Source organism: Calliopsis andreniformis, chromosome 4 (genome assembly GCF_051401765.1).
Source record: "Calliopsis andreniformis isolate RMS-2024a chromosome 4, iyCalAndr_principal, whole genome shotgun sequence".
NCBI lineage: Eukaryota > Metazoa > Arthropoda > Insecta > Hymenoptera > Andrenidae > Calliopsis > Calliopsis andreniformis.
Genome location: NC_135065.1, coordinates 4,499,732 through 4,523,994, shown reverse-complemented (window position 1 = coordinate 4,523,994; position 24,263 = coordinate 4,499,732). Strand labels below are relative to the sequence as shown.

The 24,263-nt window shown below is 34.0% G+C and overlaps 2 protein-coding genes across 7 annotated transcripts; one reads left to right on the top strand and one right to left on the bottom strand.

The window, feature by feature from the left end:
* The first annotated feature begins 449 nt into the window (after positions 1-449).
* Positions 450-24,206, top strand: Ubr3 (Ubr3 ubiquitin ligase). 5 transcript variants are annotated; one of them, XM_076376396.1, is made up of 29 exons: positions 450-1,209; positions 2,545-2,758; positions 2,833-2,961; positions 3,058-3,323; positions 3,394-3,638; positions 3,716-3,833; positions 3,914-4,093; positions 4,176-4,402; positions 4,479-4,634; positions 15,358-15,539; positions 15,725-15,864; positions 15,947-16,089; positions 16,169-16,335; positions 16,405-16,648; positions 16,734-16,878; positions 16,954-17,043; positions 17,428-17,583; positions 17,895-18,079; positions 18,172-18,622; positions 18,694-18,839; positions 18,930-19,076; positions 19,157-19,465; positions 19,556-19,778; positions 19,865-20,074; positions 20,155-20,426; positions 21,254-21,601; positions 21,693-21,824; positions 21,904-22,043; positions 22,173-24,206. In XM_076376396.1, exons 1-29 carry the CDS (start codon positions 972-974, stop codon positions 22,288-22,290), a joined length of 5,721 nt encoding a protein of 1,906 aa, XP_076232511.1. In that variant the 5' UTR covers positions 450-971; the 3' UTR covers positions 22,291-24,206. The 5 variants fall into 5 exon arrangements, with proteins under 5 accessions (XP_076232511.1, XP_076232512.1, XP_076232510.1 ...); XM_076376397.1 differs by having other exon boundaries at positions 16,716-16,878; positions 17,428-17,481; XM_076376395.1 differs by having other exon boundaries at positions 16,716-16,878; positions 18,172-18,610.
* Orion (chemokine-like protein orion) lies at positions 5,581-14,331 on the bottom strand. Of its 2 annotated transcripts, XM_076376400.1 has the most exons (9): positions 11,009-11,196; positions 8,164-8,773; positions 7,891-8,032; positions 7,616-7,756; positions 7,317-7,534; positions 7,028-7,248; positions 6,721-6,959; positions 6,534-6,663; positions 5,581-6,470 (listed from the first exon to the last, which is right to left on the bottom strand). In XM_076376400.1, the coding sequence occupies exons 2-9, from the start codon at positions 8,668-8,670 to the stop codon at positions 6,128-6,130; spliced, it is 1,941 nt and encodes a 646-aa protein (XP_076232515.1). In that variant the 5' UTR covers positions 8,671-8,773; positions 11,009-11,196; the 3' UTR covers positions 5,581-6,127. The 2 variants fall into 2 exon arrangements, with proteins under 2 accessions (XP_076232515.1, XP_076232514.1); XM_076376399.1 differs by lacking the exons at positions 8,164-8,773; positions 11,009-11,196 and adding an exon at positions 13,468-14,331.
* Positions 24,207-24,263: the final 57 nt, after the last annotated feature.

Below are 24,263 nucleotides of genomic sequence, written 5' to 3'. Positions count from 1 at the left end.
TTCAAACTGCGTTCCCATTTTTTATTTCACATGTAATAACAATCAATATCAATAATCATATACAAAAAGTAGCAATATAAATACCAAATATGAGTAATTAAATAAGTATTTTATTTTTCTAATACAAATAGCACCAAACGTAAAGGGTATTTTATTCAAGAACGACCCAATTTGTCCAAAGAACAATGTATGATTGGCACACGAAATAAAGCAAACAAATAATTCATTTCAAGCCACATGTTTAATATTGTTTAATCCCCTCAACCCTGATTTGTTTCTTGCAACATATTGTTTAACGGTCGTTATGGTAAATAGAAAAAGCCACGCTTTACTTTTAATTCAGGAAAAATATCCCAACACGTTTATTGAAAGCCAGGAGTTGGCATTCTGTCATTGTCCCGTCGATAAGATAGATAAATTCTTGATCAGAGGGAAGAAGACGTACCGTAGAAGAATATACGCTGTGGTCAATTGGTCGAACGATCGGTGATCGAGTGGTTTTATCGTCCCGTAAATGCGGATGTGTGTTGTGTCGACGACGATTATTGTGCAAGTACCGAGTACTCGTCGAAGCACGAAACTCGAAGGTCGATAATAAGCCGCGGTCCCCGGAGAGTGGTGCAAGTTAACGGTCCCTTGGTGCTTTCGTCATGCTGTCAAAATTGATGAGGAAGACAGAGTTGACGGGAGATGCTCACTGATATGGAGATTGCTGAGAATCCTTTGGTCCGCGGGCCGCCTCTACTTGAAAGGTTTCCTGGAAGCTTCCGCACGAGAAAGACGCAAAAAGGTGCAGGTCGTCAGGCAACTATCGGCAGCCCTGTCGACTCCCTGAGATTTTAACGTCGGTATCATCCGATCCCAAACTCATTCCACCCGTTCGTTTCCTCTGTGTCGATCATCCCCGAAGAGTATCGCAATACGCGTCGTGATCGGTGGCACCCTCGCAATCGCGGGGTAGACTTTCCGCGATGGCCTCGACTTCTAGCATCACGGCCCAAGTATTGATGAACAAGGGCAAACGTGATGCAGCTGCATACATCCATGCAGAATGTAGCAATCAGACCCTTGACACTGGCCCCCAACACCTTAACGAGCTGCTGGATGTACTTTTGAATCCTAGCAAGAGTATCGATGACTCAGAAACCATCGACTGGTGTAGATGGTTGATGGCTGGTGGTCGTACACCAGAAGAATTCAGTGACACAGGTATTGTGAAAACATGTATGCTTTAAATAGATGCACTGAATTATTTTAAGATGTTATAAACAGTGATATTGTTGGTTTATAGTACGCGTATTGTATATCCACTTTTAGTGCTTACGAGAAACACGGGTTTGAAGATTGAGTGATATGTTGTAATAGAATAAATAACTTTGCCTTTGTATTTATTATGGTACATATGTGATTCATTTATAACTTAAAGTGTTTAGTTAATAACATTGATTAGATTCTTTAAAATTATAATAATATTTTGATGATAATATTTAGAAGACAGATATGCAATATTTGCTCAGATACAGAGGATATATTATACTGAATAATGTGGTACAAAGAATGAATTATATATTGAAAATATATTCTCAATTAAACCAATATAACAGTAATTTAAAAAGTAATGTAAATAAATGAGTAGCGGTTATTTTATTTGAAGGTATTATAAGCTGAGTGAAAAAAAATATACATACATACTCATATTGAGTTTATAGACAGTACGTTAATAAATGAAGTCTGTTAGTTAAAATGTTCTTGTTGTTATGGAAAAAGCCTTTAATCAAACAAAAATATAAAGTTAACAAATAGGTCTTTGTAATGGTATAAATATAAACATAAATTTTTGGTGCAAATATTATATGTCTCTTGGCATAGATCTGCATTGTAAAAAGCAAGTAGTTTCATTTTAAGAAACAAGAAGTATCTCCTTTGCCCCCTTAGATGCCACTCCCAAAAATTTTATCGTTCAAATGATTAGCCCATGAAACATATATGTTGATATCTGTAATAGCTCTGAAGAAAACAGCTTATCAAGCTTTATGTGTCTCACTCTATATATGAAATGCATAATAATAGATACTCTTGAAAATATCATTAAGTAAAAATATTTAATGTAGTTAGAAATAAAGTTTCGTAATTAAAGTTAATTAGGTCAGAAATGAGGTTGTGAGAATACATTGCTCAATTGTTGTGCAACATTACTGATGGAAACATTTTATGTTAAATATTATAAAAAATTTGTAACATATGTATGTGACAAATTGCGTATTTGGCATGAGTAAGATTATTCAATAAATAAACATATATATGTGTACAATTATAGATATAAAAAAGTAAATGTGTTTATTAGTTCAATAGATTGAACAAGAAGTTTCAAAAGGTCTATAAAATACCTTGAATTTAAAAGTAAAAAACTTAAGAACTAAATACTGATTTATAAAACAATATTACTTGATGAATATTGAATAATTTTTTCAAGTGTTAGTACATTCTATTAGTACAACTTTAAATGCTAATAACTCATAAATGTTTGATATTTAAACATTTCAGTGAGAATGTATGATAATGCTACAACATGTGGATTAGTTTGGACACCTAATTTTGTGGCATACCGCTGTCGAACTTGTGGTATATCACCATGTATGTCCTTGTGTACAGAATGCTTTAAAAAAGGCAATCACTATCGTCATGACTTTAATATGTTCCTCAGTCAAGCTGGTGGTGCATGCGATTGTGGTGATACATCTGTTATGAAAGAAATAGGGTAAGAACTTTTCTAAAAAGAGATCTAAAATTATATTTGTTAGCAAAAAATATAATTGTTTGTTGTTTCCATAGATTTTGTGACAAACATGGTCCAAAGGCTGCTGTGGATAAAACAGCTGCTCCTTCAGATTTATTGTGTGTGGCAGAAGCAATGATGCCTAGATTAATTCTTCGTCTTATTCAACACTTACGTGAATTTTGGTAAATGGAGTGCACCATTCAGTATAAAAAATGTAAACTATATCTATAGTATATAAAAATATTTTTTGTACAACAATTTGTTTTTATCTATTTTAGTAAATCAGGTGGTCCAGACTATAGGGTTGCTATTCAAGATGCAGTTGTGTATTTAACCATGCTTCTTGAATTAAGCAAGATGGGTGCATTGATGAGACACGTAATGACATCAGCACTGACAAATCCGCAAAAGTATAAAGGTCTCATGGATCCATCTATCTCTACTGGACATGCAGAATATGATATTTATTGTCAAGATAGTAATAGAATATACCAAGATGCAGTAAAGTCTTTACCAAATCCTGAACCACCTGATGAATATAAAGGTAAGTTTTCACACATTTAATTAGTGTGTACATAGTTTTAATGAACTCAATATTTTATCTCTTATTTTAGAATGTGCATCGTTGCAAGAACTTTTGGAACATAATACTTTTTTAGAAGAATTAATGTTCTGGACAGTTGCTTATGAATTTCCTCAGGAATTAGTTTGCCTACTACTAAACATGTTGCCAGATCCAGATTATAAAGAAGCACTTACTCGTGCGTTTGTGTTACATTACAGTAGAATTTCAATGATGCTTGAACGTTCGATCGATCCTGATACTTTGAGCAATAGAGTGGTCCATGTTAGTGTACAGGTGAGTGTCGTGACAAAGTCACATTTTTGTTGAAAAGAAAAAGATTATGTTTTACATTTTTATATGTTATATTCCAGCTTTTTAGTAACGAAAGTCTAGCATTGAGAATGGTGGACCAATTGAAGCTCTTACATGTAATGGTTATTAGTTTAAAATACATGATGAGTAAGATTCTGATCCAGAATACATTACATGGTAAATATTTTTTTAAGTTATAGGTGAATATATAAAATTGTTTGCTTTAATTTTAAATGTGTACTTACTAACTTGTTTAGATCCAGACAAAAATTTTCACTATGTGGTGGATTGTGGACGACAAGTGATGAAAGAACACTGTTACTGGCCTCTTGTATCAGATTTGAATAACGTTCTTTCGCATAAACCTGTAGCAGTGCGCTTTATGAGCGATGATACACTTCTAGAAATGTGGTTTGACTTCTTATCTATGTTTCAAGGTATTATTTATTCTTCATAAAGAGTATTTGCTCGTTGTATAAAAAAGAATATTTCTAAAGTTGTTACTATCGTTTGCTATAGGAATGAACGTGAATCAACGAGAATTAAATCAACACGTCGAGTTTGAACCTAACACATATTATGCAGCATTCAGTGCTGAATTAGAAGCTAGTGCTTATCCAATGTGGGCTTTAGTTTCCCATTTACGTGGCCCTGAAAGTGCAACCCTCAGCCGAAGAGTGCTTACATTTTGCCTAACAGCTTTACAAGATTGGTTAGACGCTGTGAATTATACCGATCCAAACGTGGTAAGTATTTAAATATTTGTTCATACCTTACATTGTCTTGATATTAAAATGTCTTTCCCTTTGTCTTCTATCACAGGATGATAGCTTGCAAGTATCATTTCATCTTCCACTGCATCGATACTTCGCCGTATTTATGTGTCAAGCTGTGCGTCAACAAGGAGCTACACTTAATGAATTATTACCTCCAACGGATATTCTGCATCTTCTAATGATACATCCACTACGAGTTCAGGTGAGTACATTTTCTTATATTCTTTTGGTGGAGGTCAAACAGGTGCATGTCCATTTTTTTAAGTCGATTAACCCTTTGCGGTCCGAACTACTTTTGCTGTTTCGTTCCAACTGTTAGGACTAGACAAGTATTTATTCTTAGTTATCAATCATTGCATGAAAGTGCTTTCTAATTTAAATTGTTTTTAAATAACTGAACCACGTATCTGGTTAAAACGATTATATATAATAATAGTGAACTTTAACAGTGATTACAAACTAAGACAAGACTTATAATGTCTCTGGATCCTTTTAAACTGATAACTTAAACGTCAATGTTTGACAAGGCAAAACACTGGCCCAAACTCCCTTCCATTTCACCTTAAGTGTGGTTTCCTTGAAGGGGATAAAGCACAATGTTTTGCCACAGTGTTTTTAGTTTTCACAAAGGCTATTGTTTACGAATGTCACACCATGATCTCGCAGGTCCTCTAGCTGTTAAGGTTGATCTCTACGCCTTTGTCCTAGTGATAAACTGCTTACTTTAATAACAGCTAGTCCGTTTATTTGTTTATTTTGAATTTGGTCGAGTCAGACTCGGCATGGGATCGGCTCAACATAGAACCGCAAACGGTTAAAACTATATTTAACACGTTCTTTACTGCAATGAAATTTCAAGTTTCTGTTAGAACTCTAAAAAATGTTTAGAACGAAATTACAATATTCACGTATGAAAAAATAAGTTATATTCGGTTTTAGTCTTAACGTCTTTGTATCGTATTGTTTTTAATTAAAATTATAAAATACATTCTTTTATCAAATAAAAGTTTCGTTACTGAAAAATACCGTGGAACGTGTTAAATGACAAAACAATGGTATTTTTTTCTTTAAAGTTAGAGCTATAAATTTGCAAAGTACAAATAAAGCATTTCCATAACAGTATTTTTAATGAAATTTGGTACACCGAAAACATATATACATTGATTTTATTTTTCATTTACGTGCATTTTTTCTTATACATTTATGTCTATTTGATGAGTAATGAATCACAGGGTCTTTTGAAGTACACTTCAATAATAAGTAGTCTTACATTATTTTTTATAATACTCATATTATTATCAATTAATGGTATAATATCAACCAAAATATGTGAAGTGCCTATTAAAATGAGTATTTAAAAATTTTATTTTATAACATGAAATTTATCGTGTTTATAAATTTAAGAAACCTTCACTATGAAATGTTTTAAGAAAAACTTCAAATTAAAAGAAGCTTATAAAAACAGAATTATAATTTGAACTAAAAGATATTCCAAATATTGTACATAGCTAACACTAAAATGGCACAAAAATGAGGAAAACGCTATTTAACAGAAAAGTACAAAAAAAATTGTTCTTGGGGACGAAATTGAAGTCATTCAACACAAAACACTGAACAACATATAAAAGTAGAAATACCTTACGAAAATATTTATAAATTGGAAATTATTGATATTACGCGCTTGTAGAAGTGAATTTATACTGCTTTTATTTCGTGTGGTACGAATGAAGTATTAATAATCGGTGGTGCTGGTGGCAAGTCAACTTGCAAGTGTGAAGTGAAGTCATATGTTATTAGTTTAAATGCCACAAATCCACCCGACCCTTTTCTGCCTTTATGAAAGATTCCGGCACCAGATATTGGAACTGGGGGTTTTGTTTCTATTGGCTGAATGTCAAAGAATGGTATTGTATTTTGCGCGGCATCACTTTGACGACTGCTTGGCGCAAAGTTCAAATACTGATTTGGTTTTGAATCTGGTAATGCTGGTAGAGATAATCGAGTCGGTATATCAGGATTTTCTAATTTTAACTCGATTCTGTAAATAAAATATAGGTTTATGTACAATTACACTAGGTATTCAAAAATTAAAAAATTTTACCTATTAGTAACATCATTGCTGAGCCAGAAACTCTTTGCCAATGGTTGTATCAGTCTTCCTGTTGTGAAATTGAATGGTGTTACCATTATTTCTAAGTTCAAGCGTGGTCCAATTGTTCGAAATCGAACACCTGAAACGAAGATTTTGTAGAGTTTCTACAAATTAAATACATTACATTATATAGTACCTGTTAGAAGATGATCTTGAGCTGGTACTAAATCATCTAAGTCCAAGCCTCTTGTTTCCCATGCCAAAGTATGATAATCAATACCATTTTTAACATGACTATCTAATATAGAAAATGCCTCTATCGGTTTCCAGCTGACAGTCGTTTTATTGATATTTCCTCGTGGCATCAATTCACCTTCCTGTATTTGTATATGCATCACTTGATTTACTTTCTTTAGTGCAATGCCAGTCACAACCCTGTAAATGGAAAATGTATTATTACTGACCTCATCATAATTTCTATTTCACTTTGTAGAATTATTTACTTATTGTTTGCCACATCAGACACGACATCCCGCAAACTGATATATCTGTCAGAGTTCGCGTGATTATCATCACAGTAGCAGAAGCAATAACTGCAATGCCAGAACAACCAACGCCACCAGCTGTCCACCTTAGTCGTTCCTCGACTACAACTCTTCTTCTGTCCGTAAACGCCCCCATTTTCGTATTCTATGTATTCATATCTTCGGCTACTGTTTTTGGCCTAAGGATTTATGTCAAGTAAAATCCTTCTTCAACATAGACGCATATATGAAAAAAAGTTCTATTTACCGAAGGGCAGATCCACATGTCAGAATCAACGTATTCGCAGTTTAATATTTTACCATTGCATCTACGTTGCTGTGTACAGAATTGATCCTTGTAACACCCATGCACTTTCGAGTATCCATAATAAGCACAGTTCTCTCTACAAGATGAGTCTCTATTTAAATCTACCTCGTTTACAATGTATCCTTGGAATAATTGCGTCAATTGAGTATAAGTCTCATCTGCAAAAAGTCGATTTGGTTAACGACGTTTGTCACTCGACGGTGTACCAATAACAACATACACTATGGCTACTAGCATACCTAGTTTATGTTGCCTTGGATCGCATTTCCAAACATCTTTAGGAGCAAAAGCCATGGCAGTTTTCACGGCTCTTACAGTATCAGATGTTCTGACAGCGTATTGCTGTTTTATTAGTTCCATTTCCTCAGTGAAATTAGTTCCTATAATAAATTTATTTAATATTTTATTTATGTTACAGCTGAAAAAGTATGTTCTTAGAATTTGTTTAATGGAAAGTCGAAATTTCTATAGTTCAAACTTATACAAATTATGCTCATTTGTTGTTATATTATACCTGGATTATATAGCCGCAGTAATAAGTAGGAAAATTGAATCATGGCGTAACCCTTGATTTCCGAAAGAGTAATAGTGGTATACAAATTGTAGAGCAATTCTTGAAGCGATTGGTTTTCGCTACATATTTGAGAGGATGCTTCCTGTAATTACAAAAACGAGTTTAAGTTATTACTATGTTCAAGACAAAAAAGTCTTTAAATTCTAGCGAATTAAAAAAAGTATCTTTTGTACATTTAAGTGATATTTAGAGTTTTTCACTGCAGTATTATACCTGATAAGCCGAAATGAACAATTTATCATGTACTATAAATTCATTGATACGGGTCAACGAGCGCACCATGGACGCGTTCAGATCATACAAGATAGTTCTTGAAAAATCTGCCAGTTTCTGGAGATCAAAATAAGCCTGCTGATCAATAATCTCTCGTTGCATCTGCCTGAAGATATTGTACAGGCCATTGATTGCTTTCAATTCGTTTTCCGTGCGGGCCCACAGCCAGACGGAATTCAACGAATTCAGATATTCAGATCTGTCAGTAGGAAACTTCTGTTCCAACTCGTTGCCGAAGGTCTTGAAACTCTGTATGAGTTGCAGATACTTTTCTTCCTCCAGTCCTATCACGTTCAACCTTGGGTTGAACAGCTCCTTTTCTAGCATCTTTCCATGTTCTATAAGTTTGTGCCTCATTTGATCAATCTCTGTAGCGTTGTTTCCGAAATCGCCTCGTACTCTCCATGTTAGCGTAGAGAGAAAAATCAGGCATGCAAGGACTTTCATTTTTTTTTGGTTCGTTATTTGATCTCTCAAGGAATCCAACGGTGTTCTTTGTTTACGTACGATGAACAGTTTCTACTCTCGATCCATTTTAAATCTAAAATGCCTACACGTAGATATTCAGATTTATAGATTTGAACGATAATGTGTGTATTGTTTATCCCCCTGGGGTTCCAATTCGCGATTATGTAGGTACAGCTAAACATTAATGTTAAGTAAACGGTCGTAGAATGCTTTATTTATTTCCTCATAAATGTGGGGGAAAAAATTTGATAGCAGTGTTCTATGAAGGGTAGTGTCATAACAGCTGCTTTTGTAATTCTGATCTTGACCCAAGAGCCAAGCTGACCCAAATCTTTTATTGTTTTTCAGGAGATTAGAAAAACAAATTTTCTTTGTTTATGGAGTAAATAAATTCCTATTATTCTAAGAAAATAAAGATAATGCACTACAGTAGACGTATAAAACTCAGTTTTGGAAAAAAAGGTTTGCATTGATCTGGCTCTGAAGTATAGAATGTATAAACAGTAATATTATACTCTTTGAAACTTCTGGAGACGAAATATTTGAATATTGAAGGAACGTTTTTCAACTTGTTCAGTGTCTAATGTATGCATATACGTGTACACATGTTTAGCATTATATGCATAGACGTTATATGCATAGACAGTGCTCATGCAAAGCATGCTTGATATAAGGGTCGAAAGTGCTGATTACGTTAGAGACTAGATACGTCAATAGTCAAATCAAAATGATATCGTTTGTTTCCTTCATAGAAAGATTACGCGTTGCTTGCACGAGATTTTCGTATCATGATTTTCGATTAACGCTCTCTCAGAGAATTACATTTAATCAATTTAAATGTGAGTCATATCCGCAGGTAATTATTGGCACTTCCGATGATTTACATCCTTTTGATCAGAGTTGTTGTTTCATAATTCTGTTCTGGTTTCTTTTTTAATTTACCAATTTTGTTTCATTTTTGGAGCAAATTATTGCCTTCCCTCGGAAAATTTGACGCAAGATAGGTCAAATTATTGAGAAAACGTTGCTTCGATCGTATTAGAAACAAGCTCGCCTAAGGTTTCCTTGTATGCATCAGAATCTTATTACATGTATACTTTAGTCTCATTCCGTTTAAAAAGACTTGCTTTCGAAAGAATGATCAATTTGGTAACATTAAAGGGGCTGAATGAAAATTCATTCTTTTTATCTTTAGAAAATTATGTTTTTCTGAATTAAACTTTCTCTATAACTGATTTTAATATGTAATATTTAGCTCGAGGATTTTTGTGCACTTCAGCAACAACAGATTTTAAAGGACAAAAAGTAGAGCATGAACATAAATTAAAATGAAATACTTGTTATAATATTAAGATGATGAAACATATCTCCATTTTAATGTCATGTTTCAATTTTAATGTTATGTTTTCATTTTAACGTTAGGTTTTGAATGCCAGTTTTGAATTAGTGAACTTTGAATCAAAAAAGGAAAATGAGTTCTTGAAACGTAAAATGTTTGTCCTTGGACTACCTACGTCAATCCTTCCGCGTCAATTTTATGATAAAGTGTATTCTTTGTTTAATCAGATGATACACAGAAGATGCATTCTTAGCCAAAGTAAAATACCGATATTGCATTTCAAATTACTATTAATCATAAATCGACATTGACTTTTATAGATACACTGGTACAAGTTTCGTATTATTTTTATTTTACAATTGTCATAAATCGTGCCACTTATTAGAATTGAATTTTTCTTTTTCCGCCCGAAAGAGCTAAGATAACGATGTTTGAAATTTGAATACAAAGATAACTTTTCGTGAAATACGTAGAACGTTCTCAAACATTCGAATCGTTTGTATTTACACTTGGAGGCACAGTATACACGCGTGAACATCCAACACAGGCAAAGGTTATGTGAGAACCTTTAGACGATACAGTTATTCCAGCGTAGTATCGCGGAGCATCATCTTGTCGAAAATCTTCCGTAAATATCAACTTTGCATGCGCTCAAAACCGTACAAAACCTCAAAAACTATAAAACAAAAAGTCTATTCAATTCAACTAGTTTGGAGTCGTCCACAGGCCCAAGTGATTAATTCCACTTTTCGAATATTTTGAGATTTTAGAGTCAGAGAACTTGGCTGATGCTTAACTTTTCATATCTAAAATAAATATAAATAATTTCGCTCTGTGGAGTTAATCGATTTGACAAATAAGGGGATCATTACAAGGCTTTCTATGCACGTAGAAAGTCAAGTGATGTAGAGGTCGCAGTAGGTCAATAAATGATCGAAAAATTGGAACCCAAGGGGCTGTCAGCGGTATTTTTCTTACGCTGGTCACGGTTCGTGGATTCTCTATCGTTGAGAACTGTAATTTCGAGCTGAGCCCTCGTCACGATACGCGCTGTTGCACAAACATTCGACGGATCGTTTCTCGGAACACAAACTGCCAAACGTGCTTTTGACGCGACGAGAGAAAGCAGCAAAGCGAACAGTTTTCTCGCTCGGTTCGATCTCGACTGAGAACTTGGCATCAATCGTTGTCATTTTACTTTGCGCTCTTATCCCCCCCTGTCTACTCGAATTATCCACTAGCCTTAATGGTTAGGTATCTGTGCGCATGCCCCTCTTCATTCTTGCTTTCGTCGTCATTGAACTGATCGTGTATCAAGTGTATAAAACATTGCATTCCCATTGTTTGAATTTAAAAACACAATTTCTCTGGAAAATGAGGAGCCAAATATGGACTCAGTTAATGACACATATTTTTTAGTTGGGAAATAAGGTCTATTTTTCATCGGGGATCGATGGCAGCGACGATGCTAGAATTTTAGAATGATTTCATCCTATTCGTTTTTATGAGAGAAAAAAGAAGTAGTACAAGTTTGGGAGGTCCTTTTGCTTTAATGTTCGAAAACAAATTGGACTCTCAGTCTTTTGAAAGGAAAAATGATGAGCTGAATTTTTTCTTAGCAGTATTTTATAATTTTTATAATAAGAAAGTCGATGTATAATAGTGATAAAAGAAATGTGCACTGTTGCTAGTTGAGAAATCGCGTAAAGCCGCTAGTAAAAGTGAAATTAGAATCAATATAAATTTCGTAAGATTTGACCGTATTTTCATGGAAAAAGACGATAATTGGCAAACCAGCATATCTTAAAAGGAAAAGTTCTAGTTTCAAACTTTTTTACATTTTCGATAGTAAGACAGTATTTGCCTTTCAATTATTTAATTTAAATTAAATTCAATATTTCAACAAGGTAGTTTTTTAAGCAAAGTCAACGAGCGAGAATTAAATGGTCCAAGCACTTCAAAACATTGTGCACGCCATCTTGAAAAAAGCTATCTTTGAAAAAAAAAAAAAAAAACTAATTTGAAATTTTATTATAGCATATATCTTCCTGTAATACTTAGATTGATTTTTAAATTATTATGGATCTTTGTCATCCTGTAAATTTTCCCTCTATGCTTAACCGAAGGTAATCGTTAATTTAAGCGACTAGCTTTGTGTCCTTTGTCTTTTTGTAATATTACATCTATTTGATAAATCTTGCAATTCATCATTAAAGATTGATGCCACTAAATATGTAGAAGTAACAATGATTTCTGCTAATTTGACATTTTTGCTGATTCAGTACATACGTTCGCATTTTGGAGACGTAGGTTGTGTCGAATTAAAATTACATATAATTTTAACAAATACAAAATACACTTTATGCAAAAAGGAAAAATTAAATTTTTTCAATTCTTTAAAGTAGGAAGATTCCTTCAGTAGAGTATTATTCATCGATATAAACTCGTAATTCGACATGGGCAACGAGTTTATAGAAAATTAGAAACGTTCTTTAAAGGACATATTCATCTAGTTCGACGTTTTTATTTTGTTAAAATGGACAGCAAATGAAAATGAGAGAACTACTGAAAAACGAGGGGAATAACGAGTTTACAACGAGAAGATATAATCATTCGATGTACAGAGAATACAATGAAGTGCAGTCTTTTATTTTTTGTTTTAATCTATTGTTCCGTGCATTCAGCTTATCGCACATTGTGCGACGTTCAAAAACATTATCTAGGCAAGATTTGAAAACAGAGGAAGCCTTCCTATTTTCCTATTTTTTTGTTTTCCTCTGAATTACTACAAAAAATAATTCATAATTTTACTTTATTGTGGAACATTGTCAGTTTCCACTAAAATCCATAAAAAATTCAAATTTTACTAGTTTTATTAGTAGATTTATCGTTGCTTCTACGTTCTGTCTATGGTTCTATCATGCTCATAAATTGAACAGTCGGATGTCACTTGATCGTCATGATATTCCTCTGCACCTAATACCTCTGTGTTTAATAGTTACTAAAGAATAGAGATAGGGTTCTTGTTGCGCATACCGAGATATGCGCTTCATCTTTCGGCGATTTCAACGATCACAGTCAAAAATTCGTAGCTCTTATTTGGGACAAAATTTGAAAATAAAAAACGTAGAAAATATAGTTTAGGAATTCATAATTTTTTTGAGGACTATTGTGTTTTCATAACTTTCAAATCCTATAATTTTATTTAGGCTACGAAAAAATATTGCACGACTTCACTTTACACATACACCTATATTTCACTATAAAATTAGGTCAAAAAATCCCCCATGCCCTTTCACAAACGCATCCCTAGTAACTCGACGTACGATTGATCTACTGCATTTCTTTCACGTCCACGATTGGTCAATTGCTGGTGCATTTGTGCCAGAGCACTAAACATTTTTTGACCACTTACAGTTCTACATATAGTTGCTTACCTGCAATTGCTTCGCCAATAACACGAGTATACTTTTACTAAAAGTCGTATCGGTTTGTGGAACTAGCAGCCGATAAATGCTTTTCAAGAGATCGGGAAGGGCGCCCGATCTGGAGGAAACACAAGTCCTCGCGAAATCCTCTAGCGTGTACTTTTCGTATCTCATGGGCGCGTCGCTATATTTCAAGAAATTATAATACAAATCATCGATCTTAGCGACGTGTTGATCTATCATACGTAACTGCTGGTCCAAGTTCGTTTGCAACTGTAGATCGATCAGAAGTTTCGCTATGACCGAATCAACGCGCACTTCCATTCTCTCTTGATATGTATCAATCTTCCGCGATATTAACGATATCCTGTTCCTCAGCTCTTTCTCCATTCTGTAAACAAAAGGGAATGAATTCTCCTCGTCCCCAGGAGTTTTAGGGCGTATCAGTTCCCATGACTCGAGAATGTCCATCATCGTTTCACGGCCGAATCTCAGCACGTCCCTCATGTCCATGAGTGTCATAGCGTCGAAACTGTTGGCAAACTGGCCTAAACTGAGAATCAGGTACACGTAAACGATCCTCGAACTCGCCGTGGCCATTTTCCTCGATTTCGTTTAAATTCGTGGATGACAGAACCGAATTTCAAATGGAGAGCAGCTCACGATACCAACACATGTGCATCACTGTTTCAAGTCCTGTTCTGTTTTACTTTTTTTTTGAATCGTTCCTCGAGAGTCCTTTGTCAATATCACTAGAATTCGGAGGCCGCGAGTGTGTCGTGGAGAGAACAAGAACTATTTTGGGAAAATAACTGATGTATCGATCACACGTGAAAGGATCTCGTTCAGCTCTTCCACGACTGACTCTTGCCTCCCGTTGTCCTCGTTCATTGGCGGCCGTCGAGTCGTTGCGAACTGACAACACAGCGTTTTGTAATGCCCTCGAGTGACGGGATTGGTTGGCTTAGAGGGCAATACCATGAGGCTTAGGAATGGGGCGCGGACTGGGGGAACGGTTCTCGTAAATTTGTTAGATTAAAAATCTACTTGATATCTTCATTGTCTTGCACATGATGATTATGCTTCCTCCAAAGAGAAATAAATCGTATTGTTATTCCTCATATTGTATTGTTACAATAATATAACAATAATTTATGAAGAATGAATAGTCTTTTTTTCTTCCCTCCCGCTAGCGGAATTTTAATGCTCTGATATTTACGAATGTTTTATTTTATCTGTTGAAAATAAAGATTTTAATGCAATTATAACAGATGTTACAATTGTGTCAGCACGGAGATGTTCAATTTGAAAAAAACAGTTAGGTGCTTACGTAGCGTGCATACGAAATGAGCTGGTTTTCGTACATTGATGATACAGTTTAATAGTACATACATTGTATGTAACTGTTCAAATAATTTTTATAGAAAAATATAAATAAATTATAGTTGGGCATATGATAATTAATGATGTGGAATATAAGATGATCCAAGAAGAAATTCATTATTTGATTTCCTTATCCGAAATTGTTTAATTTTTAAAAACATAATGTTGAAAAATTAATAAATGAATGGAAAGTTTTATTTAGTAACGAAGGAAATAATATTCTAAATAAGTAATAAAGATAATGAATTTCTTTCCATTCCTCCCAAACATTTTCTTGAAATATATGCATCATCCAAACCCTTTTATCATTGCATTTGACTCATACTTATATGTCACTTTGCATTATCACTCTTGTCACTCTTTTATCTCCAATTTTTCACTTACTTCTCATCTTTCTTTCAACTTAGTTTTAAATATAATTCTGTCTTTGTTCGAATGATTTTTAAATTAATATGGAAACTTTTCTATCTTTTGAAATTGTAATAATTTCATACAAATAATTATTTTTTTATGTAGGTTGCCTTTTATGAAATTTTAAATGGCTTGTGGGTACGTAATGGGCTTCAAATAAAAGGACAAGCTATGACATACATACAATGCAATTTCTGCAATTCTATGGTTGATGCAGACCTTTACTTATTGCAAGTATGTGCAACTAAATTGCAGCCAGATGTCTTTCTGAGCACAGTCATTGAAAAGTAAGTGCTTGTAGTGTTAATAAAATACGTTATAAAACGAGTATAAAATCTGAGACAATATTATTTATTGTCCAATCTCCAATTATCTATGAGTACTTTTAGTATTCTTCAGATTTAATCTCATGCATACTCAACTCTGTAATATTTAGGGTAAAAAACAGATGATAATTAATTTGTTTAATTAGGTTCCATGTAAAAGAGTGGATGAGTCTTTGTTTATATCATACACCCCAATATAAATATGTAGAAGGAGAACAGGATACTCCTATGTTAGAGAGCTGCTTAACATTTTTAGCTACATTGGTCAATATTCGAACAAATTTAGGTAAGTGTCTTCAATTACTTTAGTTGCCTTAATTGTACTATAGATTCAATATAAAAATGTTTATAATATAATATTTGCATAGGTCTATCCGATCCAGAAATGTCATGCTTAGAAATGGTAACTTTATTATGCATGGGAGATAAGACTCACAGTCAGTTAATGGAGTTGATGCCTGAACGCTGTGGCACTACTCAAAATAGGGATTTTGAATCTGTATTGGCTGATGTATGTCTTATTTATATTCCTTATATTCTTTAAATTAAATATGAATCTTTATTACTATGAAGTACAATATAATTTACAGATAGCACAGTATAGGGCTCCAAATCTTGAAGCTAGTGGAAACATGCAGCAAGGAATGTATGGTCCTAAGCCACGTGTTTGGGATGAATTGTTCGACCCTTTACATGTTCTGTTAAGAGCTATGCACAGGAGAGATTTTCAGATATCAATGGATCGTTTTACTGAATAGTAAGTCATACAATTTTATTGAATAATCAGTTCACATAGAGCATGAAAAATTTCTTTTTAATTTTTCAGCGTAAAACAATCAGGTAAACTGAAAAATACCGCAACCCCATGGCCACCGTTTAGACATCCTGCTCCTGTTTCGCCTGATTACGACGATCCACGGATTGTCCTACGCACGAAAGTTTTTCACGCCATGATTTTCATAATTCTTTACAAGGCTGTGTATGGACATAACATATCAGAACATGGAATGGCGCTGACCATTTACTTATTAGAGATGGCTGTTATTACTGCGAAAATACCTGATAAATCTGTGAGTAATTAATTGTTGATCGCTGTTATTTCCAATTTCTATTGTATTTTTATTCTATTCTTACCAGATGAATCCTTTATGTCAGTATTCTGCCGACGGATCATCTCGTGTAATTAAAGATATGAATCTGGCTAGTTGGTATGAAAGTGATAATTTGTCTGTGAATCTGAGGACAGTAATACCTCGAGTTATTCGACGAGTCGAAGAGTCAGAGCCAAATAGCTCAGACAGTAAGTTCAAAACAGTTTCTATATTTCACTATTTATAATATATCATATATCGAATCATATTAAATTCTACTTTAGGTGAATTTGAGTGGGCAAGTTCAGATGAATTGCCTGAAATTTTAACTCTTCCATCCTTACCTTCTCTACCTGCTTTACCTGGAGCAGATGGTAAGTTCTAGCTTTTTTCATACTATTCAATCTAACAGATATAAATCATATTATCAGATATAAATATTACAAATATTTGTATGTAATATTACATGTAAAAGTTTATATTAATTACTAAAATTATTTATATCTCCTTTAAAGTAAGATAGTGTTTTTGTGTACGTTGAGAGCAATCCTTTCATAACATATGTATATCTAAGCCTTGCATATGACTTGGTTTATTTCATTACAAGCTGTAGTATGCATTATATTCTCTATATAAATTTAAATAGAGCTAAAGTATTTTCAAATGTAGAAGAATATTTCGGTGTAGACCAAAATTTGGTTTTCTATAATGCAGTATGTAATGATACTAGATTTTTTTTTCTTTTTATTCTTTTATAGCCCAATTTCATATGTCTATTGTACCTGAAGATGGAATTGTTGCTACATCAGATGGTAATAGTGAAGATGATTTAATACCTTTACAAAGAGCTTTGCCACCATCCACTGAAGTAACCATGGCCCTTGCCCTTGAATCATCACCTCCTTCACCAAGCAGTATGTTACTTACTTTCAGTCTGTTCCACTTAATCGTAGCTATATCCTTATTATCAATGATGTGTGTATATTTTGTATTGTTATGGCTTCTTTCCGATGAAACATGCCATTATACACTACATTATCCTGAAATTTAAGAAAACCGCATAAATTAACAGCATTTCCAAAAAAACATCAATTATTAAAAATATTGCCATCTTTTCCTGGAACAAAAAATACTAAATACAATAAAAAATAATGAATAATGTACCACACTTCGACAAAGACATGTAGACGCGCTTCTCAATATAATTTTTGTTAATTGTGTCCAGATATGGTTGGTGGCCAACCTGCATTACCACCTGCACCTCAACGACCCGCTGTGATGGCTGGTAATGAAATAGTCGCTGCACAGCCAGCATGCTCGAGATTAAGTACCTCTGGAGTGACAACAACAGAAATTGTTCCATCCACATCGAATTCTCACACGCTTGTATTCAGTAGAAGAGATACTCAAGTAATGATTCAAATTTGTTTACAGGATATTATGTATTCCTTAATATCATATGACGTTCACCTCATCACTTACCCAACTGTCTCTTGTTTTAGGGTTGTCAATTGCAACCACAATCAGTGAAAGTGGGAGAGAGTATAATTTCGTTATTGCTGAAATTACACTCGCAGTTGTCTGGTGTTCCGGATAGTTACAATCCAAAGCAAAGTTCATCGTGCTATGAAATGGACAACGAAGCTAGCAGTAGTAGTAGTAGTTCAGCTGCACCAAAAGAATCGAGGATCGGTGACGGTCCGTTCTTCATTTCGCAGTTACTTAACAAGATAGCAAATTTAGATCCAATGTGTAAGGAAGCTATCATAGAAACCAGGAATAAATTGTGGCCACGCATGCAGGAGTGCGAAGATAAGCAGCGTGAGAGGGAACATCAGGAAAGGGAAGAGAGACGAAAGAGAGCGAAGGAAAGGCAGCAAAAGCTCATGGCTGAATTTGCTAATAAACAGAAGCAGTTTATGGAGAAAGCGATGGAAACATGTAAGATGAATGGTAAAAGTATTATAATATTGAAAAGTTGATTAGTCAAAGAAATTCTAATTCGGGTTCTTCTCATTTATCAGATGAAGTAGGACCTTTTGATATGGATTGGGGTGACAGCGACAGTACGACCAAACTGACTAGCAAAAAGGAATATGATTGCGTTATTTGCAATCAAACTACTCCCACTAGCGAAGATGCGCCAATGGGTCTTGTTGTATTAGTTCAAGTAATAAATAAATATCTATTATTTCAACTAAATTTTTGCTTCCGTATTTATATATTTTATCGCATACTCTATTCTGATTTACCTTTTTAGGTAACAAGTGTCATTGGTCATGAGCGACAGCAGTCAGAGAGACTTGTCTTACCTACTTCCGACGAAGATCCACGTATACCAAAGGGTGACACGCGTAGTGCCTATTTTAATCGCAGAATGAATATAATGAACCGTCAATTTGATACTGTAAGTTTCCTTATTGACAACGATACAGCTATGTTACGTGTGTAAGCTGAGTTATATTAATTATTATTTGATCACTATAGGTTTCGTGGATGCTGTCCGTTAATTTGGGTTGGGAAGGCGGAGTTCACGTTCAGACCTGTGGACATCACTTACATTTAGATTGTTTGAAGTCCTATTTACGGTCCCTCCGTAACCAACAAAGACAGCAGAGCTTTGCAGTGGACAGCGGCGAATATCTCTGTCCGCTTTGTCGACAATTAGCTAATTCTGTTCTCCCACTCTCCCCACAATTGGGAGAGTGTGCAGCAGTGGTACGATCTCGCCATGCCTCTCCTGCGACGATACTTTTAGAGCTGAATAATTTCTTGGAAGAGATACCACAAATGCCTGTAAGTTTTTTAAATTACAATATTAAGGTTTAAAGAAGTCATTAAGATTTTGCAATCGTTTAAATCCATATTTTTAACTCCACCACTTAGGAACGAACAAATTTGACTAGGGCAATGGGAAAGGCCATGGAGGATATGACAAGTGGCACATACTTAACATCTAATCGAAAGAACTGTTCTCCTAAACATGTGCTTGTTTTTGTAACTTCTGTAGCCCGAACTAATTTTGAAGTTGAACTCGTTCAGCGCGGTGGATCTCTGTGCGTTCCACCACCCACTACAATACCTTTAACGCCAAAGCGTGACTGCATCGGTAAGTCGATTAATTTTACTATCGATAATAATTTCATGGTACCAAATGCTAAATTTGATAATATAACAATTTATCTTGCTTTCCAGTTGCGCTTCTTCATGTTCTGGCGGTGCACGCAAGAATGTTGACAACGTGGCCAGTCTATCACACCTGGCAACAGTTGTCTGGAATACCTGCCGGACCTGCTTCTTCACTCGCCCTAACGCTACACGAAGGAGAAATTCCTTTGCTTCTTAGAGATCCAACTGCCCTTCTCATACATTTCATATTGTTACTTCCCTTGCACTTGGATCAAAGTATGCACCTATTTATACGTGTTCCATTCACGCTGCTTGTTTTCAGAGTGTCTAATATATCAAATAATTATCATTTTTAGCGTATTTCTCAAGTGTGGTGAAAGTAATCTACAACTTGTTATACTATCAAGTGATATTACAAATAAGTTGTAGTCTCACTCAAGCAGAAAGAGAGACAATTTTGAGGAGAGAATTCATCGAACGCAGTCCTATGTCCTCGGAAACTATCTTGTATAGAATTATCCAATACTTTAATGAGACTCCGTTGTATCGCGCTGATGATACCTACAAACCATCCACGTCATCGTCTACATCGTATGCGAGAGTGAAAATGCACAATATTGAACAACAAGTAAGTTCATAAATTAGTTATACAGGGTGGATTATTTAAATGAGAACACCTGAATATCTTCACTATTTATAATTATATGAAAAAACTCCTCAGAACAAAGTTGCACTGTTTGAAAAGACACGACTAATGATAGCACTATTATTTTTCCAAAATCATGTTTTCACGAGAATTTAAGGTCATCGATGGCACCCCATAATTTTTTCGATATCCTTGTAGAATATAAAAAGATAAATCCAATAACCTCATAAATCATACTGTTCTGATAACTCAAACTCAAGACATTTCCACTTTATTTACATGATACGAAGTTACGTGTGTTCGAAGTGATAACCATTCGCATTAATGCAATAATTAAGTCTCCTTACTAATGATTTCTGTATATTTTTTAATTTCTGTGATGTTATTGAAGCATTCAGCAGTAATTCTTTATCTCGTATTCTCTGATGTAGCTTTGTTAAGACGAGCAATATTTTTGAATGTAAATTTCTCGAAATTGAATGATCAGAATAGTATGATTTATGAGGTTGTTGTTGGATTTATCTTTTTATGCTCGACAAGGATATCGAAAAAATTATAGGGTGCTATTTAAAAAAATACCGATAGTCTTAAATTTTCGTGAAAAATTAACCTTGGAAAGATAATACTGCTATAACAATGCAATTTTGTCTTCAAGAGTTTTTTCATAGAACTATAAATAACGGAGATATTCAGGTGTTCTCATTTAAATGATCTAGCCTGTATATAAACTAGCATTTGTCAGCTATCGATGATTCAATTCATAATCTGCTCTTCGAACACATTTCACTGTGTATTTAATTCTGTTTCAGATACAATCTATGTGCTTGCCATTTTTACGAATAGCAGCTTTGCTTCGTTACCACTTGTACGAGCAACCTTTGCCTTTGGTCAGAACACCACACACCGAGTTCGTGAGATTAGTTTATTATTTGGAATTAGTCTCGGAGGGCATGGATTGGAACATCTTCAATTCTACGGTAGCTCTGAACTGGCAAGATAACGAAGCGAGTGTTGCGGTACCTCGTCTATGGTGTGACCAGTTTCTTGCTTATGTAAATCGAGGCGCTACGGCTAGGTATTTAATAATGGAGCAACACATATCCTGGAAGGTACCAAAGTTGCTTAGTCTTCCAAGGGAATACGAGAAAATCTTCACGGTAAGAACTACATAAAACGTCTATCCTTTTCAGTTTAAATAGTTTCTATTTTTGCTCGAACATCATTAATCGTTACATCTTTCTTTCTTAGTATTATCACGAGCGTCACTGTCAACAATGTCACACAGTTCCGCAAGAGATTAGTATCTGTTTGTTATGCGGTACTATAGTTTGTCTAAAACAAAACTGTTGTAAACGGATGAATGTCTGTGAAGCTGTTCAGGTAATTATTGCACTTTTATATTCATTTTTAAATTTAACATACTTAATCATGTGTACTTATATGGTAAATTATTGTGTAGCATTCAATCGACTGTGGAGGTGGAACTGGCATATATTTAGTAGTTACATCGACTTACATTATTGTAATTCGAGGGCGACGAGCCTGTCTATGGGGATCTTTGTACCTCGATGAGTTTGAAGAAGAAGATAGAGATCTGAAGTATGTGATTTAATTTTATAATTGTACTTTTTAGTAAAACTACACGATTTGTATTTTTAAATATGTAAAAACTGCTAACATATTGGTAGCACATTACAATGTATTTTAATTGTAAATGTTTGATTGTAGGCGCGGAAAACCTTTGTACCTAAGTCAAGATAGATACCAATTATTGGAACAGCAATGGCTGGCACATAGGTTCGACCACACGAAGAAAACATGGGTAGGGCATCGTGATTCACTGTGACTTATTTCTACGATGTTACAAAAACCGATTATTTTTCAATCGAGTCGAAGACTTTCAACAGATTTATTTCTTCATACAATGCCTCGCCAAGAAGTAACAGCGCTTTAAGAATTAACACAGATCGCTCGAATACTTTATGGATATTATATATTTATTATGATGCAAGTAAGTAGACACAATATTTGAATGAAAGTATTATAAAGAAAAAGATGTAAAAAACAAAAAAAATAAGTAACGAGGTGAGAGCTGAACTAAAATTGTTTATAGTCTCGCAACACCTGAAAGATTCTATCTGAAAAGAAAATGTATGTTCTGAATCAACTTTGTACATTTTATTTAAGAGCATATACATATGTATAAATTACGTCTTAAATAAAAAAAAGAAAAGTACTTATCTAGTGCCTAGCATTTGTACTTCAGAGATGGAAATGATTGAATTTTTTAATCGAAAGTTCAGTTACGCTAAGGAACAGATAAATTACGTTGTTGAAAAATATAATAATTTCACATCGTTAATAAAATATTTTGTTTGTGAGAAAAATTGAATTATTGTGTCTTTATAAATATAAAAAGAAAAAAAAATACAAAAAGAGAATCCGTTACCTACATTCTATTATTTAATATTATAACTGTTGTATCAATTATTAAAAATCCTTATTTCAGTGCCTTAGTTTACATTTCACACTATTCAGAAATAGATTTTTCTGACTTATCAGCATTATTCATCATTGTAAATTGAAAAGTACAAAGTGCGTTATGCTGGATTTGTAAACATGACAAAAAAGTCAAAGACTGACGTCTTCATTATAAGAGCTCTGTTTCTGAATAAGTTTAAAATAACGAACCGTGTACTCCACTCTAAATTGTCTTGTATGATTTATCGTTGTATTTGACGAACTGTTTTATTTTAATTAAATTTGAGGCAGATACAGGCAAAGTAAGAAATGATTGATTACGTATGGATCTTTAATTAAGTAAAAGGTGAAGGGGAAAATTTTCGTGTATACGTTAAATTGGCAAAATTACTATTCTAACAAAAAAAGCAATTCTGTACAGCAATATTCTTAAATGTAATGCAAATGATGTGCAGATTATGTTCAGGATATTGTAATTAACATCTCGCTAAGTAAAAAGATCAGAGTCAGCAGTGTAGCGATAAGTGAGATTGTTACTATTAAAAATCGCATGAATGTTATTGTAAAATGACCTCTTGTAAAAAAAATAGCTTCCGTTCTGATTTAACCATATGTGAATTCCTTACAGCAGTTGACAAAAGTACTGTAGAAAAACTGTCACGGATCCAGTTGAACCACTCGTGATTCAGACAATATTTTGATGCATTATTTTTCTGTATGCATATATTATATGGGCTGTGTATAATTAAACTATATGAATTCATTTTATCGAATGAACTATTTATCTACTTGCTGATTTCTTCGCACCGGTGCATAAAAACTAATTAAAAGATCGAGCTGTGGCGAATACATTGTTATTGCTTCGGAAGAAGCAATTTATGCGAACGCTTACGTAATAAAAAAAGATGTGCTCAAAATTTCACTTTATCGTGAATACTTTGATACTCGATGATACGCTATTTGTACAAGCAGCTTTTTTTTGAAAATTTGGAGTTCTTTGTGATACCATGATTGTTTGAGGCAAAAAATTGCTTCTTCTAGATGTAGGTCACTGTAAATATGTAATAATGATAGGACGCCACATACTATAATTACTAGTTAACGCAAGATAATCTGTATGTAGTCAACTATTTTTAGGAATGTCCGCTTCTACTGTTAAGGATTTACGAATATCACTTTAAAGAAGTGCTACAAAAAGTAAATAATACATATTAGTAATTATCAATTCTGTTCAATGTATAAATAAAAGCAATTCTATTAAATGAAAAACTTTCCTCGTAATTTGCATTCTTTTCAGCTATATGCAAAATAAATGGAGAAAAATGAATTATTTTTATT